Source organism: Pipistrellus kuhlii, unplaced genomic scaffold (assembly GCF_014108245.1).
Source record: "Pipistrellus kuhlii isolate mPipKuh1 unplaced genomic scaffold, mPipKuh1.p scaffold_m20_p_18, whole genome shotgun sequence".
Taxonomy (NCBI): Eukaryota; Metazoa; Chordata; class Mammalia; order Chiroptera; family Vespertilionidae; genus Pipistrellus; species Pipistrellus kuhlii.
The window spans coordinates 26267693-26284926 of NW_023425493.1; the positions used below are offsets into that span (position 1 = coordinate 26267693).

At 55.0% G+C, this 17234-nt stretch overlaps 3 protein-coding genes across 8 annotated transcripts; all 3 read left to right on the plus strand.

Moving 5' to 3' along the window:
- Window positions 1-1076: 1076 nt before the first annotated feature.
- Window positions 1077-4000, plus strand: LOC118721133 (protein S100-A7-like). Of its 4 annotated transcripts, XM_036441777.1 has the most exons (4): window positions 1084-1217; window positions 1523-1533; window positions 2702-2859; window positions 3773-4000. In XM_036441777.1, the coding sequence occupies exons 1-4, from the start codon at window positions 1099-1101 to the stop codon at window positions 3935-3937; spliced, it is 453 nt and encodes a 150-aa protein (XP_036297670.1). In that variant the 5' UTR covers window positions 1084-1098; the 3' UTR covers window positions 3938-4000. The 4 variants fall into 4 exon arrangements, with proteins under 4 accessions (XP_036297671.1, XP_036297670.1, XP_036297672.1 ...); XM_036441778.2 differs by lacking the exon at window positions 1523-1533 and having other exon boundaries at window positions 1077-1217; XM_036441779.1 differs by lacking the exon at window positions 1084-1217 and having other exon boundaries at window positions 1517-1640.
- Window positions 4001-8501: 4501 nt separating this feature from the next.
- Window positions 8502-11087, plus strand: LOC118721170 (ral guanine nucleotide dissociation stimulator-like). Its single transcript, XM_045583425.1, has 4 exons — window positions 8502-8580; window positions 9798-9991; window positions 10634-10693; window positions 10820-11087. The coding sequence occupies exons 2-4, from the start codon at window positions 9837-9839 to the stop codon at window positions 11085-11087; spliced, it is 483 nt and encodes a 160-aa protein (XP_045439381.1). The 5' UTR covers window positions 8502-8580; window positions 9798-9836.
- Window positions 11088-13278: 2191 nt separating this feature from the next.
- On the plus strand, window positions 13279-15556 carry LOC118721139 (protein S100-A15A). 3 transcript variants are annotated; one of them, XM_036441785.2, is made up of 3 exons: window positions 13279-13775; window positions 14314-14400; window positions 15343-15556. In XM_036441785.2, exons 1-3 carry the CDS (start codon window positions 13626-13628, stop codon window positions 15517-15519), a joined length of 414 nt encoding a protein of 137 aa, XP_036297678.1. In that variant the 5' UTR covers window positions 13279-13625; the 3' UTR covers window positions 15520-15556. The 3 variants fall into 3 exon arrangements, with proteins under 3 accessions (XP_036297678.1, XP_036297679.1, XP_036297680.1); XM_036441786.2 differs by lacking the exon at window positions 14314-14400 and having other exon boundaries at window positions 13289-13793; XM_036441787.2 differs by lacking the exon at window positions 14314-14400 and having other exon boundaries at window positions 13476-13775.
- Window positions 15557-17234: the final 1678 nt, after the last annotated feature.

Sequence of the window (17234 nt, forward strand, 5' to 3'; positions counted from 1 at the left end):
CAAGACGTTCTCAGTGAGTCAGCAGGGCCGTTCCCCAGAGGTCCCCAGGCTTCATCCTGAACTCCAAGCTCCTGTTTTCCCGCACCTGGACTAGATTTTCCACAGCAGGTTGGGACACAGCAGACCCTAGGGCATGGCCACTGACTCCTAAGCAGACTGTCTTGCCTAAGGGAAAGAGGAACATCACTGAAGAATTTATAGGAAAGCATCATCATGAGACGGGAGGCAACTTTTCTCAACCTCCTGCTGGCTCATGTCATGGTGGTCACCATTCCTGAGTCAAGACAGTGGCTTCCTTCTAAGTGGGCTCAGGCAGCCCCTAGAGCTACAGAGTGAAGTTGGGGCTAACACCAGAACTCAGAGCTCTGACCTCCAGTCTTCCCTCACCTGCAGGTGAGGTGCTATGCTCTCTGTCCTACCTGGTCTGTCACTGTGGATCATGCCACCTCTTTCCCTCCCAGCGCTCCAGTGGGGACCGCCCTTGGAGATGGGAGTGAGGTGACCCTGTTTTCCTCTCTGGACTTTGAGTTCACAGGCCCTGCAGCGACCCCAGAGGTCTAGAAGTGGGGTTAGGAGAGAGGTTTGGAATCAGGCTTTTCTGGGACCATATCTTGACTTTGTTGTCTATTAGCCTCGTGCACATAGGAACTTGGCTTACCTCTTACTCCCTCAATTCCCTGTCCTCAACATGAGGGTAATAGCACCATCTCATAAGGTTATGAAGATTTAAGAGGAATATCAATCAATACAGCGGGTAAGGTGATGCCTGGCACAGGTAAGGACTTATTAACCACTGGAGAGAGTTTTTGTTAGATGTCAAAGGACTGTGTGATGAGCAAACACAGACCATGCTGCCTTTCAGAGTCCTATCTTTTATGTTCAGAAATCCAGTTTTCTCTACCAAAATGTCTGTCCTATTATGACAGCATCCCACTGTGTTTCCCAACCCATCCCCAGGTTAAGCGAAGGACAGAAGAAAGCTCGAGGTGTTGTCCTTTGGGAGTTGCCTGGAATGTTACTGGGACATGCTGAACACATACTCCTAGGTGTGCCCCACTCACCTGAGTGGGCCAATAGTCCAGGAAGTAGACAGAAAACATGACTCCAGGGCTCCCAGATCATGGGATGAGCCAGACGGAGCATTATAAAGGGACCCAGTCTTTGCTCAAATGCACAGCACACTCATCCTTCTCCTCAGTGATTCCTCATCAGCTCCGGTAAGTATGCACCTGACTCTTTGCCGGGAGTAAGAGGGGGAGCTCAGGGCCCAGTGTGTTCTGCTGTCTGTGGGAGTAGGGGAAGCAGTGATGGGAGAGGATTCAGGAGCCTGGGTCCAAATGTAATGGGGCTCTGCCTATCATGGGGCTGTGTGACCTCATCTATAAGATGACCGCACCGATGCTCCCATTGCTCTGTTGGCTCCTCTGTGCAACTCTTTGGAAATATCCCTGGTGGGAGATGAGGACACCACCTTCCCTCTCTTCCTTGATTTCTTTGCTCTCTGGACTCACCTGACTGTCAGGTCCCGGTTTGGTGAAGACCCACTGTGCATCCCAACCTCTGGGGACAGTGGGGGTCTCTTCCAAAGTCTTGAAGTTTCTCCTAAACCCAGGCCAGCAATGCCCACTCACCTTGCCCTGGTAAGACCTGCCACTACATGAATCAGGGAACCATCAACTAAGGTTTTGGACCTTCTCCCCAGTTGGGGGAATGACCAGCGACCTTCTGTGCACAGGGCTCAGCTCTGGCCTTGGCCAAGTTGACAGAAGGCTTTAGATGGTTCCACTTAGGGACCTAGCAGTAGGTTATTTCTTGCAGATCAGGAGACAGTGGTAGTTTTTGTTAGATGCCCACATGTGTGATCCATGCACATTTCTTGGGTGCTTTGGAAAGTCTGGGGTGTGAGGGCCGCACTGTCCCATTTCTCTGCTTGGGGTCCAGACTGTTGGTGGAGGTACCAGCTTTGGGAGGTTAGACCTCTTTAGTTAAGTATGATTCCACCCACAAGTCTAAAAATGAAGGCAGATATTTCCATTTATTTAAAATATGATGCCAAATCTGTTCTGCAGTCCCCTTTACCCACTGGTGGGGATGGTCCAGGAAAACCTCTGCTGGAGCTCAGGACAGGGCTGTATATCTCTGCTCACACTGACCTTCATACTTACACTCACCGCTGGGAGCCTCCAGGGCCCATTTCACTTATCGCTTGCTTTATGTTCAGGATGGGCTCCTCTGGGATCTTGTTCTAAGAGCAGCCCAGGGCTGGTCAGACCAGACTAGTCAGGAAGTTATTTTGTCTCAGTGACTCCAACCCTGATGTTGACACTGGCAGAGAAGGATTTGATGTTCTTTGAAGAGTGGAGTCATCCTTCATTGGTTCAGGTCCCAATTAAGACTTCAGTCCTTTTCCGTGTGGTTGACCCCTATCCTCTCTGCTTCTGCCTCCTGTGGTTCTGTCCACAGTTGGCTTCTGTGTTCTCCTCCATCTCCTCTGGGCCCTGACCTGCATGGGCCTGGGCCCCAGCCTCGGTCACACTCCCCTCCTTGTGAGCTTCTCATCCCACCTCCTAGGTGATACAGTTCCTTCTGCTCCACCTGAGCCTCACTTCTCTAGATGCTTAGTTTCCACCCAATTGTCCTGACTTAGGGACCCTGACCTGTGGAGAAGGATAACAAAGGTCCCTGTCTTTCTCTCTGGCAGCTTCCTTGAAAACCAAGATGAGCCAAAATCAAGTTGAGAAGTCCGTGATGGACTTGATCTCCCTGTTCCACAAATACACCAAACCTGATGACAAGATTGACAAGCGGGGCCTGCTGAAGATGCTGACGGAGAATTTCCCTGTATTCCTCAAGGCCTGTGTAAGTCTGGGTGACTTCTCAAGGTCCTGGGCATGGCAGAGGACACTTTGCTGTGGAACCTTAGACAAGTCAATCTCATTCTCTCATCCTCCATATTCTCATCTGCAAAAAGGCCTAAGAGGACTCACCTGATTTATTATCGGGATGAAGGAGATGATACAGGTGGCCCAGAGTAAAGGCATCTGGAGATGAAGGGTGGTTATTAGGTGGTCAAATAGGAGAGTGAAGAATGGGTCCCCTCCCACTGGTCCCTGCCCATCCAGGAGACTGAAGCCCATAGGCTCAGGCTCTGCCTCTAGAAGTTTCCATTAGTTCTCTGAGATCCAAGGGAAGGCGATAGAAATTCCATGGCTGATAAAATGTAACACTTTTCATTACAATAAAAAGCTCATTCATAGACTTGATTTAGTCTGACATTCAGAATATACTGAACTGATTACAAAAAGAGAGGCTACTTGGATGACACAGAGAGTGGGTGGGCAAAAGAGGGCACTGCGCATGGAAGATTCGGGAAGGCAGATACAGTAGAAGATGGAGAGAAGGGTTAGGAATGAAGAATCAAGGGATAGGGCTTATTTTGAATTTCTGGATTAAACTTAGGTAGATGGGGTCCTGGAAGCGGGTGAGGGGAATGGGTCTGGATCTAAATACCACCCACCCACCAGCTCATTGATCAGAGCCTCACCAGCACTAGGTCTCTCATTCACGTTGACACTTGGGCCAAGGAATCTCCCTCAGTGACCTGCAGGGTAATGCTAATGTCCTCCTCATCCCCAGACACCCTCCACTGGCCCACAGCAGCTACACCTGTGCGGCCCCAGGTCTTCTCTCCCCCTCTCTGTCTCCTCCTCCTCCTCTTCCACCCATAACACTTTTGGGGTTGAATTTGTCTTGCTTCGTGTCTTTCCCACAGGACAAAAAGGGCAACGATTTCTTGGATCATATCTTTGAGGACAAGGACAAGAATAAGGATAAGAAAATCGAGTTTTCTGAGTTCCTGTCGGTGTTGGGGGAAATTGCCACGGACTACCACAATCATAGCCACGGAGCCCCGCCCTGTTCTGGGGGAGGAAAGTGAGCCCAGCCCAGCCTGAGGTCTCCAGAAACCCCAAGAAACAATAAAGTGTCTTTTGCCCAGATATAGCCTGTTTCCTGCTTTTCTTTGGCTGCTTATGCTGTCAGATCTGTCCCTTCTTGGTGAATGTAATTGTGGATTCTCCATGGGGGATTACCCAGGGATATGCCAGGAGGGTGCCCTCCCTTTGGCTTCCAGCACAACTGACCACCTCTCTCAGCAGGGCCTCTGTCCACTTCTGCCCCTGCTCCCTAGCGCAGCCAGCGTGGCAGGTCCAGGGGTCAGCAGTGCAGAACATTCTGCTGGCCCAGCCATGCTTTTCCTTTCCAAGCCGAGATCAGCATCTGGGGATCCAGGAACTGCAGGGAGCAGGAGCCGAGGACGGTGTGAACAAGGTGCCTCCAGCCTCTGCCCTTCTGCTCAGCATGACCCCAGGGACATAGGGGAGATGGCACCACTAAAATAGCATTGGGTGGAGGGATTTGGGGGCACTGGTCACTGTTCACAGGACACTGAGCAGTGCCCAGAGGACTGGATCCCTTGTCCTGTGTCCTGGGCTTCTGGGCTGTATCCTGTCCCAATAGTGTGTGTGTGTGTGTGTGTGTGTGTGTGTGTGTGTGTGTGTTAGTCCATGTGGATGTCCCTGTGGAGGTGAGAGCCACCCTGTCTGCTGAGCTGACCCTCGCAATGGTTTGCTAAATGCTGGGAGCTGGGTGTCTGGGGAAAGCAGAGTGATGGGTGTTCCAGGCGTGAGGAGTAAAGCTAATTCTGGAGTCCAGAGTGTCTGGGCAGCAAGTGAGAAGACAGGACTGAAGAGGAGTGGGGAGGAGAGAGCACGAGGGAGGAGAGGAGAGCTCATGCTGAGTCATCAGTGACAGTGACTCCGCTAGCTGTGGAAAGAGGCGTGCCGTTCCCCGCAGGCTCTTTCAGGCCAGGCAAGGTGGCAGAGGCCGAGCATTTAGAAAGAAGCAAGACGCAGGGGCTAGTTATAGCAAGCTCTAGTTCTCCCATAGATGGGGCCTCTCCATGGTGCCAGGAGGCCTGTAGGCACTCACCTGTCCATCCAGGGCCCCCTCGGGACATGTCCCTGCTGCTTCAGTAGCTCCCCTCTTTGAGGATCCCCTCATCCAGCCGGTCACTCCCTGCCTCCTGCTCACAGTCTCCTGCTAACCCCTCAGCCAGGCCACATTCTTCAGGGAGAAATTAGCAACTGCCTCCAAAATATCCTTCTGTCCCACCTGCAGGCACTCTGTGGATGAGTCATTTGTCCACATGGATGACTCCTTCCTCGGCTCCCTAATACTCAGGTATATTTCTCCCGACAGAAGGCATAACTGCGCAGACACTTGAAGGCAGAAGGTCTCTGGACAAAGAGGAGCTTAGAAAGGAGGTCGGTGTGGCCAGAGGGAGTCTGGGAGGAGACAGGGGAGAGAGGGAGGAGGACCGGTCCAGGACCTGGTGCGGGGGCAACTGTATTAGCGATCTATTGCCATGTGACAACGTTACCCATCACTCAGCGACAATCAGGCAACACTTATTATCTCACAATTTCTTGGATAGAGAATCCCGCATGGCTCAGCTGAGTACTTCTGCCAGCGATTCTCAGCAGGTTGGGGCTGCGGTCTCAACTGAGGCGGGATCTGTTTCACTCCGGATCTGAGCTCATTCGGAGAGTCTTGGCAGGATTCAGCTTGGATCGAAGGCCTGACTTCCCCTTGGTGCAAGGCCATGTGAGTCTCTTCAGACAGCAGCTCACAGCTCAGTGGCTGAGTCCCCAGAATGAGGGACCTGAGAGAGAGAGAGAGAGAGAGAGAGAGAGACAGAGACAGAGACACAGAGAGAGACAGAGAGAACCCAGATCAGAGTGAGCAGGTGGTTAGGCACTGATGTTTTATAATCAAATCTTGGAAGTGACCTTGGATCACTTTGCTATCTCCTAGGGAGTCACAAATGGAGTCTACTCTTTTTATTATTGATTTTTTTATTTTTTTATTAAAAAAATATATTTTATTGATTTTGTATAGAAAGGAAGGGAGAGAGATAGAGAGTTAGAAACATCGATGGGAGAGAGTCATAGATCAGCTGCCTCTTGCACACCCCCTACTGGGGATATGCCCGCAACCAAGGTACATGCCCTTGACCAGAATCGAACCCGGGACCTTTCAGTCCCCAAGCTGACACTCTATCCATTGAGCCAAACTGATCCTGGCTGGAGTCCACTCTTAAGGGAAGGGCACCATTCACACCACAGAAGGATGTGTCCACCAGGAGGTGTGAGTTGTGGGGAGCCTTTGGGGGAGACGTGGACGGTTCTGAAAGGCCCACTCTCTGCCCAGAAACACAGACAGTGGTGTCCTCACAGTTGGGGTCCTGGCTGCACCAGGCTTTCTCGGGGGCTCTGGAAAAGACTGTGCTGATGGGACCATGCACAGCCATGGAGATGGCACAGGGGAGAGGGTGAGCATTTGGCAGTCCAGAGAGCATTTAGCCAGTCCCTGTTTGAGGAGAGGCCTAGTTGAGGAATATGAGATGCATTCCTCTCCATAGCCACCAGGATGAAGCCTGGGGACTCCTTTATGCAGAGCTCATGCTTATGCAGTTTTGAATCTCACTCTAACCTGGATGACTGCGGCCCATAGTGAGGGGACACTGGCTAAGGTACATGGCAGACAGAGTCCAGAGGTCAGGACTATTGTGACCTTCCAGGCAAAGGCTCCAACTTGTCTCACAGGGTTGGCTTGAAAATTAGAAATCCGCCGAGACTGGTTTGGCTCAGTGGTAGAGCGTCGGTCTGCAGACTGAAAGGTCCCAGGTTCGATTCTGGTCAAGGGCATGTACATTGGTTGCGGGCACATCCCCGGTAGGGGGTGTGCAGAAGGTGGCTGGTCGATGTTTCTCTCTCATCGACGTTTCTAGCTCTCTATCTCTCTCCCTTCCTCTCTGTAAAAAATCAATAAAATATATTTTAAAAAATAAAATAAAATAAAATTAGAAATCCTAACATATTGGAAGCTCTTGCCTATTCTTGCGTATGTGAGGACTGTTTTTCTTTTCTTTCTGGGATCCAGTAAGTAAGCACTGACATGTATGTGAGTGTACACGCACACATGCACACACACACACACACACACACACACACACACACTAGATCAGGATGGGGGATGTCCGGCCAGAGGGCCATATAAGGCCCACAAAAATCACTTGGTCTGGCCCTGCCAAGGCATTAGGAGCGAGTTAATTAAGTGTCTAACCAAATACAGCAGGCTAATTTTTAAGGTGACAATTTTGTACCGCCCTTGAATGGTGTTCTAACTATCCAGATGGCCCTTGGCAGGAAAAAGTTCCTCATCCCTGCCTTAGATGTAAGGACTATGGAGGGATACTAAGAAGAGCAGACATAGAGGAGGCGACAAGAGAAAGCAACAACCGGTAGTAGGAGGCACTTCTTACACATGACAGCACTCCTCCGACTTTACAGCTGCTATCCCACATGTGCCTGGACGTTATTGCCAAGACATACGTGCTGCACAATCCATTGTGCAGGCAGGAGACAGACAGGCCCTGGCATGCAAGATGGCTTGTCCAGGATCAAGAAGAAGAAAGAATGAGTGGCTGAGTCTGAACCCAGGTCTATCTCCTCAAATCTGTCCCAACGACACCAACACACCTTCCTCTATGGCCCCCTGGGAGGTCTGGGTGCAGCCAGACCTCCCAGGGGGCCATAGAGGAAGGCGTGTTGGTGTTGTTGGGACAGATATGTATCCCATGGAGAAGGAGTGTGAGCAGTCAGGACTAGTTGGATATCTGTTATTTGAAGTGGGTACTCAGGGAAGGGGATCACAGGAAGTGAGGTCGCTTCCCTAAAGAACTTAGAACCCCTGTTGCCTGGCAGCCACAGCCCAACAGCCAGTTCACTTGGCAAGAGACACTTGGTAGTTGAAGATGTCCTCTTGCTGGATCCCCGGTTCTTGGGGCTCCTGCTTGCGGAGACCCCGCAGTGGGAGTTTTTCCAAACTCTGGAGACGCTGGTTTAACCCTCCTCCTACCCGGCGTCTCTGGCCGTTCTCCAGGCGGTCCCCTCAGGTAGCCTGTCCGCCCAGCTGAGGCCGGGCCACCTCTGGGAGCCGTCCCTGGGCAGCCCCATCCCCTCCCCTCCATGTGGGGGAAGAGGGGCCTGCAGGGAGGACCCCTGGGCAGGAGCAGGTTGCAGGGTGGGGCACCTCCTAGTGATGCTGTCATGGTCATGGCCAGCGCGGGGCTGGCAGGGTGGAGAGGGGCTTTCTGGGGGCCTTTCCTCTGTGCCAGTGAGAACCCTAGGCCCTCAGCTGTCATGTCTTTCCTGTCCTCCGTGGAGGTGTGAGTGAATGTGGTAAATGTATCTGGAGTGGGAAGAACACAGGGTCTGCGAAGCACAGACTGGGCTCTGAGACTTTCCGCCCGGCGGCTGGGCACTGTCTTTACAGAGCTCCCCACGGGAGGCCAGACAGGAGGCCAGACAGGAGGTCAGACAGGAGGCCAAAGAGGAGGCCAGAGAGGAGGCCAGACAGGAGGCCAGACAGAAGGCCAGACAGGAGCTGGCTGATGGGGTTCCCCCACAGGAGGCACAGGGGCCCCACGCTGCCAAAGGAGAGCAGCTCGGTCTGAAGGTGAGTGAGGAGGCCTGGTGACCCTACCTCCAGGACCCCAGTAGTCAAAGGGGCCCAGGTCCCAGAAGCCACCCTGCTACTCTCCGGAGCCCCTCCCTAGAGTCCTGCTCCCAAAGGAGTCTGGGTTTCCCTCTTCTCCCCCAGCCCACCCTCGTTGTCTAGCCCCTCCTGGCCAGGAGCAAAGTCACTGTGCGCATGTTTGTAGGACGATCAGAGAGGAGGCTTTTGTATCAGTCCACCTCATGTTCAGTCAAGAGGATTTTTGCATTTTTCTATAGATTTTCTTGTTTTAACACCCATCCCCAAGTGTCCCTGATGGCCTGACAATCCTTGCATGCCTCTCTTGGTCTTACCTTATCATGAGTGAGGTTGTTTTTCCCCAAAAGGACACAGGCTCAGGGTACCAGGTCTTGTTGCTTTGCCACTTTCTGCCCCAGAGGAATATATCCGGTGGCCCCTCCATGTCAGGAGCTGGGGTCTCCCAGGGCTGTGTATCATACCCCGAGGGGACCAGTTGCCACAGTGATCCAACCCTTCACTGCTGTGAGGCCTGGAGTGACCCCCTTCTGTTGCCATGTCAACGATGCTGTCCTGAACATCTCACATGCCCTTATCTCCTGACCCCTCCCACCCCATGAAAAGCCTCTGTGTTCTCATCTGAGCTTGGCGGCTTTGTCAGAAAACCCAGGGATGAGACTGTTACTACGGGGACGGGCTGTCCATCCTCAGCTAGCAAAATATGACCTGAGTTACTAAGGTGCTTCGTTGTTCCCCTCCTCCAATTCTACTTAGTTGTTAATACTCACCTGAGTATCATTGCTTTTCAGAGAGTGGAAGAGAAGAAGGGAGGGGGAGGGAGAGAGAAACAATGACGTGAGAGAGACACATCGACTTGTTGCCTCCCACACATGCCCTGACCTACAGGGAGCACAGGGCACAAACCTGCAACCCAGGAGCTGTCCTTGAACAAAATTGAACCCAGAGCTTTCAATGGCTGGGGGAGGGTGTGTGTGTGGAGGGGGGCAACCACTGAGCTACTGACCAGAAAAAATTCTATTTTTCATGCCAATAACATTTTCTCTCCTGCGAGCATTGTCCCCCCTCTTGCCAACAGTCACTGAAGGCTTGTGGGTTTGGTCTGAGCTGCAGCTGCCAACCCACCAGGTGGTCCCCATGATGCTGTTTTGACTGCATGTCCCTCCTCTGTCCCACCCCAGGGGCAAAACGCATCCACCGGGAACACAAATAAAGTCTGTATGGTGCAGACTGCCCGGGCACACCGGCTGGGCCAGCTGGTGGAGTACCTGGTGCCTGCCGTCCTGGGCAGGGACCCCACCTTCGTGCCCGCCTTCCTCTGGAACTACAGAGCTTTTGCCACCGCCCAGCAGGTGTTGGACCTACTGCTGACAAGGTGAGCACCCGCCCCTCCACAGCACAGGGGGCATCCGGGAACTTGCTGGCTGTGAGTCTTCAGAAGGTCACTCTTCTCCTTGAGTCTGTGTGCTCCTCTGAACAGCAGGGGGAGCCCAGGAGCAAACTCATAGGATAATTATAGAAACCTGTGAGGTCCTCCCTGCCACGTGCTCTCTGGGTGCCTGGCCACTGGAGAGGTCTGCGGGTGGGGGGTTGGTCGGGGGTGTGGGGAGGGGGTGCGGAGGGGGCAGTGGTTGTGCTAATTGGTCATTTTCTCTTCCTCATGAGGAAGCCTCTGCCTCATCCCTCACTTCCCTCGGGGCCTGGGGCTGAGCTGTCTTCTCATTGGAAAGGAGATTGGAGGTTTCATGAGGGTTCTCTGTCCTGGGTGAAGCCGGAGCAGGAACCCCAGGGGGGAGCAGCGGTGATGAGATACTTGTGATGGGGCTCCTTCACTCAGCACATGTATGGGCAGGTGCAGGCATGTTCTAGGCACAGACCACAATCTAGTGCACAGAGCGGACCCCAATCCCGCTTTCCAGAGCTTCCTTGTAGTCGGGAGAGAGACAGTCACCCTAGACTCCACAGGCAGGCAGCGTCCACAGGGCAGTCGAAGTGACGTCCTCCTGGCCTCCTCTAGGTATGGCTGCGTCTTCCCCTACGCTGAGGAGGATGGCGGGCCTGTGGACCAGCGGAAAAAGTGAGTGGGCTTTGGGTCAGAACCGTGAGGGGAGGATAGGGACCCCAGGCTCCCACAGGGATACCCTGGAGGATAGTGTGGAAGGAAAGGCCAGGCCTCAGACTCTGCTGCCATGTCTCTCCCCAGGGCCATCCTCGCCATCCTGGGCATGTGGCTGGACCAGTGCCCTGAGGATTTCTCCCAGCCCCCAGAATTCCCCTGCCTGGGGACGCTGCTGGCCTACCTCCGCCTCAGTTTTCCAGGCTCAGACCTGGAGCGCCAGGCCCAGCTGCTCCTTTCGGAGCTGGAGCGCCGTGAGCCCGCAGAGGCAGAGGCAGAGGGTGAGGAGGACTCGGGGTGGGTGATGTGGGTGCGTGGGGAGGAGATGGGGCTCGGCCACACAGAGAAGAGCTAGTAGAGGCCAGGGGCAGAGCCGGCTCAGATCCCCATGCCCAGGGCCTGCAGTCCGGGAAGACTTCCTGGGTGGTTCTTGAACAGGGACTCCATCGATGGACTGGGGAGACTTTCTGTCTCTAGAAGGCACACCGAGGCAGTCATGGTGATCACATGTTCTCTTCTGGGATCTACAGGACCAGCTCCAGATCAACAGCAAAACAGACCTCATGAGGCAACGCCGGCTCCAGCGGCCTCTCCAGAGCCAGAGCAGGCTCTGGGCACAGCCTTCTCTGGCCTCCAAGAGGCAGAACCACCTGCAGCTCGTCTTAAAATTTCACTGTAGTTTCTGTAATAGTCAGTTACAATAAAATGTATTTCAAATAGAGTATAATAAAATGTTAATATTGGATAAAATAAAATTATATTTAATAAACTCTAATAAGAAATGTCAGTGCTAAGAAAGAATTAACCTTGAGTCATATGAATCTAACATAATTTAAATGGCTACTGGCAATGGATTAAAGAGCAAATGCTGACATATGCAAATAAATGATCACTATGCACTCGTTAAAAACCAGGCTACATTGACTTAGTGTGCGAGCAGATGTCCACAGCGCAGTATTAATGAGAAGACTAGTTACCGCACAGCTGTAAGATCAGCACTGTGTATTGGGACAGTATGTGTGTGTGTGTGTGGTGGTGGGGGGCGGGGAAAGGAGGGGGGGTTGTTTTTGTCCCAAATTGAAAAAAAAAAAGGCAGAGTGAAGGGGGTAAATATGAAATTTCTACCCCCAACAAGCTCTGTGTCAAAAATGAGTTATTTTTAAGTGATAAATCATCATCTAGCAATTGTCCAAGGTCATACTGGCACACCAAATTCCTTAATTAGGTGGCTTCTAGGTTTTTTGTTGTTGTTGTTGTTTTAAAATATATTTTTGTTGATTTCAGAGAGGAAAGGAGAGGGAGAGAGAGAAACATCAGTGATGAGAGAGAATCATTCATTGGCTGCCTCCTGCATGCTCCTTACTGGGGTTCAAGCCTGCAACCCACGCATGTGCCCTGACCGGAATCAAACCGTGAGCCACTAGGCAGACACGGAGCCAACACGGTTTCTAGGTTTTTATTTTCCCTGTAGGGCTCTAGACATTGCTGTGGTAAATTCCTATTTGGTTCTTTTTTTTTAACCAAATTTATTGCTGTTTAATTACTTTCTTGGGATAAATTCCCAGGGGAATGATGGCTGAATCTAAAGTATTCAATAAATTCTCAGTGGCATTGCAAATTGTTTTACCTCTTAGACACGTGAGCCATTTTTATTTTATTTCAGTGTATGGGTGAACCACTTATTTGCTGAGGAAATCATAATGTTGGATAGAAGAAGGCTCACCCTGTAAACTGGAAGAAGTTTGGCTTCAGCCTTTACCTATTTCTCTCAAACCTTCAGGGATGTGGAGGCTTAACCTCGGGTTCAATAACCTGCCCTTTGGCGCCCCCGTCTGGGAGACTCACTCACCCGCTGCGAGGCAGGGCAGGGACAGAAGGGCGGGCTGGCTGGAAGCTGGAGATGGGGGAGGAGTTCACCTGCCACTCAAAGGCCCAGGTAGTAGCTGTTTGGAGGCCAACCAGGCCTTTGACCATGCGGTTCCCTCCGTCTGGAGAGCTGGTCTCCATGCTTCACCTGCAACAGCATCTTTTCTTCACTCCCACCTGAAAAGCTGCCTCCTGAGGAGGTCTTCCTCAGCAACCCAGGCAGACAGAGTCCCTTCCTGGGTGCCCAGGGTACCTGTTGTGCCACTAAATTAGCAGTGTTCACCGTGTGTGACTGTCCCCTCCGCTCCTTCCCGCCCTGTGAGCTGGCCGCGTGTCCCACCATGTGGCCTGGAGGGTCCTGGCACACGGCAGGGCCTCGAGAAATAGTTGCTGGATGAGTGAATGTCCTTCATTCACTGTGGAGTTTGGGGTTCACTGACTGAGGGAGGACATGCCAGGGGGATGCATTGGAGTTGTGTGTGTAGCCCCACCCAAGCTTGGAGCTGGGAGGGTGAGCTGGGAGGGTGAGCTGGGAGGATGAGCTGGGAGGGTGAATTGGGAGGGTGAGCTGGGAGGATGAACTGGGAGGGTGAACTGGGAGGATGAGCTGGGAGGATGAGCTGGGAGGGTGAGCTGGGAGGATGAGCTGGGAGGATGACCTGGGAGACAGGGAGATGGATGACCTTGTGACCTTGTGTGAGTCTGAGATGCTTCAGATCAGGCTCTGAGGGCAGTTGGGTCCCTTAACTGGCTGAGTTAATCTTGGGGAGCACGTGCCTGTGATGTCATCTCAGGAATGCAATGAAGGCTCCGCTGTGCTCCTGAAGGACCTGTGAGGCGTCACAACACCAGTCACCATGATTGGAGGCCCCGAGGATGGACAGGGAGGGGCCCTGAGACCAGGGCGGCAGGAAGCAAAGGGCAGAGGATCTGGCCCCGAGGAGGAGCTGCTCTCCCTTCCCAGATTCTCCACTGTCCCCAGCTGCTCCACCTCCACATCTCTGGACTTGGCCCTTGTCCCGCTGCCATGACGGACACGCCGGTGGAGGAATCCCTCTTCCAGATCATCCGCAGCTACCATCAGTACGCGGCCCGGGAGGGGGACGTGGAGACCCTGTCCCTGGAGGAGCTGAGGGCCCTGCTCATGGACAACGTGCCCCGCTTCATGGAGAGCCTGGTGCGGGGCCGGGGGCAGGTGGGGTGGGTAGCGGGCGGGTTGTGGGGTTTGATGTGAGGGTTTTGTATAAGAAGCACCTCCCAAAAGTACTGGAACTTAGGCGGGAGGGGGCGGGGGAGAGCTGAGGCAGGATCAGCGGCCATAGGGAGGACGGCTCTGGCTTTTCCTCCCGAAACTCCCTGACTGGCCCGGCTCCAGCCCAAGCATCACTAACCCCTGCAGCCCATCCTAACCCCAAAGCCGGTGGGGCTCCGCTTGTTTTGCTTCCCCTGAGAACAGGTCCTAAGCCCTCCCTCTGCCCCTGGGCCCTGCCCCACCTTCTCCTGGGGTCTAGCACAGCCCCCTCCTACCCGCCCCCATGCTGGGGAGGACAGCTGGGCTAAGGGGAAGCCAGGAGGGACTACGTGTGGGCAGGTAGGAAATGGAGGTTCCCCTCCCCATCATGTCCCAGGCCGAGTCTCAGCCCAGCCCAGGGGCCCAGCCCTGACCTTAGGCTGCTCAGCCACCTGCTCAGGCCTGGAATCTTCTCTGTCATCAGGACCAGCCATGTGGTTACCCGGCTCCCTGGGGACGGCAAGGCCAACCCGAGTGTCTGCCCTTGGTGCCTGCGGTGCCAGGCCCCCGGGTGACCCAAGACTGCTGCCTCCAGGACTAGCCCCCTAGTCCCTGCAGGCCCCCTGCCTCCCTTTGGGGAGAATCAGAGGAGAGTCTGGTCCTGGGCTTATTGGAGTGCAGCCCCCAGGTCACGGAGGGGGGGCTGGTGACTGTGATTGGTCCCCTGTTTCTAGGGAAACCTTGTCACCTGGGCACGGGGCCCACAGAGCCGGCACCTGGGCACAGGGTGGAGATGGCAGCTGGGCCAGGGGGGCTGCGAGAGGGAAGCCTGGGAGAGCTGCCCGGGCAGGGGGCCTGGGCACCGTGGGGTCAGCCCGCTCTGTGGGGGCTCCCTCCTCGTGGCCTGTCCTGTCTCCTCATGCACTCTGACCTGACTTCCTCCCTGCCGTCCCTGCCGCCTGAATGCTCCTTTGCTCTCCTTGGCCACCCCCAGCCTTAGCCCTCAGGGCCAGTGCTCTGGGACACCGGACAGCCCAGGGCCCATGGCCTTGGCCTCCCCCATCCTGCACTTTCCTTAGGACACAGGCCAGTGGCCATGATCAATCCTGGGCGGGTGGCACCCCCTGCGGAAACCTGGCCCACTGGGTGCCGGCCCTGCAGTGGTGCTAGAGATGCAGACCTGAGGGGCAGTTGGCGGTGCCTCGGGCAACTCCCCGTGCGCAGCCCCAAGCTGGGCGGCCCTGCGGGGCGGGTGCTCAGCGGGGGAGACACTCAGAAGCCACCAGCAGAGGGCCAGGCGCCCGGCCCTGCTCAGCCACCAGCCGGTCAGCCAGCCACCAGCACCCAGGCTGCTCCCTCCTTCTGCCCCCTGCGGCCCGGGTCCAGGTGCCCGGCCCCCTGTGCCCCTAGGGCCACACCCAGTTTCCCCGCCGTTTCTTCCCCTCGGGCGGTGGAGCCGGAAACTCTGCCAGGGCCCGTGCCTGGGTGCCGGCTGACCCCATGCCCTCCTCAGGGCCGGAGGAAGCCGTACTTCGTCTCCGAGCTGTTCCGGGCGGCGGACAAGGACAAGGACAACCAGATCTGCTTTGACGAGTTCCTGTACGTGCTGGGCCGGCTGCTGAGGGACTACCACCTGCAGTACCACCGGCAGCTGTGCGCCCGCTACTGCGCCCAGCACGGCCTCTACTAGGGGAGCAGGGCAGCCAGCCAGCCAGCCTGTGAGGGGAAGGGCGATGACTGTCAATCAGGGAAGTCTTCCTGGAGGACAGAGGGCTGGGTCTGGTTTTACTAATAAAACATAATGATAGACATGGCGTTACTCCAGCTCAGGGCTACCTGTGACTCACGGACCCGAGTCCTCCCTGGCCCCTGACCCCTCCCGGCTGAGACTGCCCTGCCCTGTCTGTGTTGTCTGTGTTTCTTTCTGTCCCCGGAGCTCAGGAATCGGACCCAGAATCCCTCTGGGAGGGGCTCCTCTGCCTCAGGCCCCCCGAGGGCTCCTCTTGGTGGGTTTCTCTCTGAGGATCGTCTGGGAACCACGTCCTACTTACTGTGGTAGAAACAGTGGGTTTTAAGGGGACGATGAGCGGTCACCCTCATTGCTCCCCCAGGCAGGTGGTTGGGGGGCTGGGAGGGGGGTGAGGTGTCATTTAAGGGCCCTGGATGCTCTCTTTCCTGCTGGGTCTGTGTCACAGAGGGCAAAAGTGCCCTGCGGCTGAGTGGGGACCTTTGTGTCTGGTCAGCCAAGCTCTGAAGGGGATTTCCCTGGGGACCTTTGTGTCTGGTCAGCCAAGCTCTGAAGGGGATTTTTCCCTGCTGCTCCCTCCCTGGTGGGGCCCCATCGCCACCCCTTCCACACTCGCCTTTGGGGACTCAGCTGGGCCCCCACCCACTTCCCTCTGGGCCTTCCTGCCCTCCCGGGGCCTGACCTCCCTGTGGGGGTGTGTGTCCCGCTGCTCCGTGGTGGGGTTGCTGTCTGTGTCCTCCACCAAGCCAGGGACATGCCTTCCCACCCGCCCAGTGTCAGCACACAGTGAGTGGTCAGCTGGGCCAGCACACAGTGGGTGGTCAGCTGTGTTGGAGAGAGGAATACAGGAATCTGCTTGGAATCTCTGTGGGCTGAGTCCTCATGTCCAGAGACCCAGGCCATCCCTCTGAGGGCTCAGGGGGATTCTGTTGGGTTTTGTGCCGTGCCAATGCGGCCAAGGGTTAACCTGAGTGGGGGGCCATGCAGGAGTTAGAAAAGACATTCAAGAGAGTGAAGCTGCGGCTGGATGGGATGCTGACCTCTCTGGTGGAGAGAGACAGCGCCACAGACCACACGCCGTGTCCTTATTTTATAGCCAGATGCCACGAGGCAAAGTAAGGAAGGGCATGGACAAGATGGTTACAGCATTCTCATGGGTTTCGATCCTACTCAATAGCATGCACCTGAACTCTATCAAGCCCACGTCACTCAGGCACGTGGGGCCACGTGTCCGGACCATAGGTTCCAGCTGACAACTCCAGCTGGTGGCTATCACTGTGCTGGGAGGGCTGTGGCCTCCAGGCTGGGACTTGCATGTGGCCATGGGAGGACTGCGCCCTCTCATTAGCCCATGGCTTGAACCTGCCCAAACGCTGTAGCCGCTCTCCACAGGGTTTCACAGGCCACTGAGGACTAAGGGGCACCTCGGCCTCGTCCTCCTTGCCTTCCTGGGGGATTTCTTCACGGCCGCCTGACTGTCCTGATTTCGCCAGCCTGGGCCGGGCCTGCTCGGATCTGTTGGGCACACCCAGGAAGGAGCTCTTTCCTGGAAACGGGGCCCCATCACCATCCCTTCACACTTTCCCGTCTGCCAACATTTGCCTTTGGGGACTCAGCTGGGCCCCCATCCACTTCCCTCTGGGCCTTCCTGCCCTCCC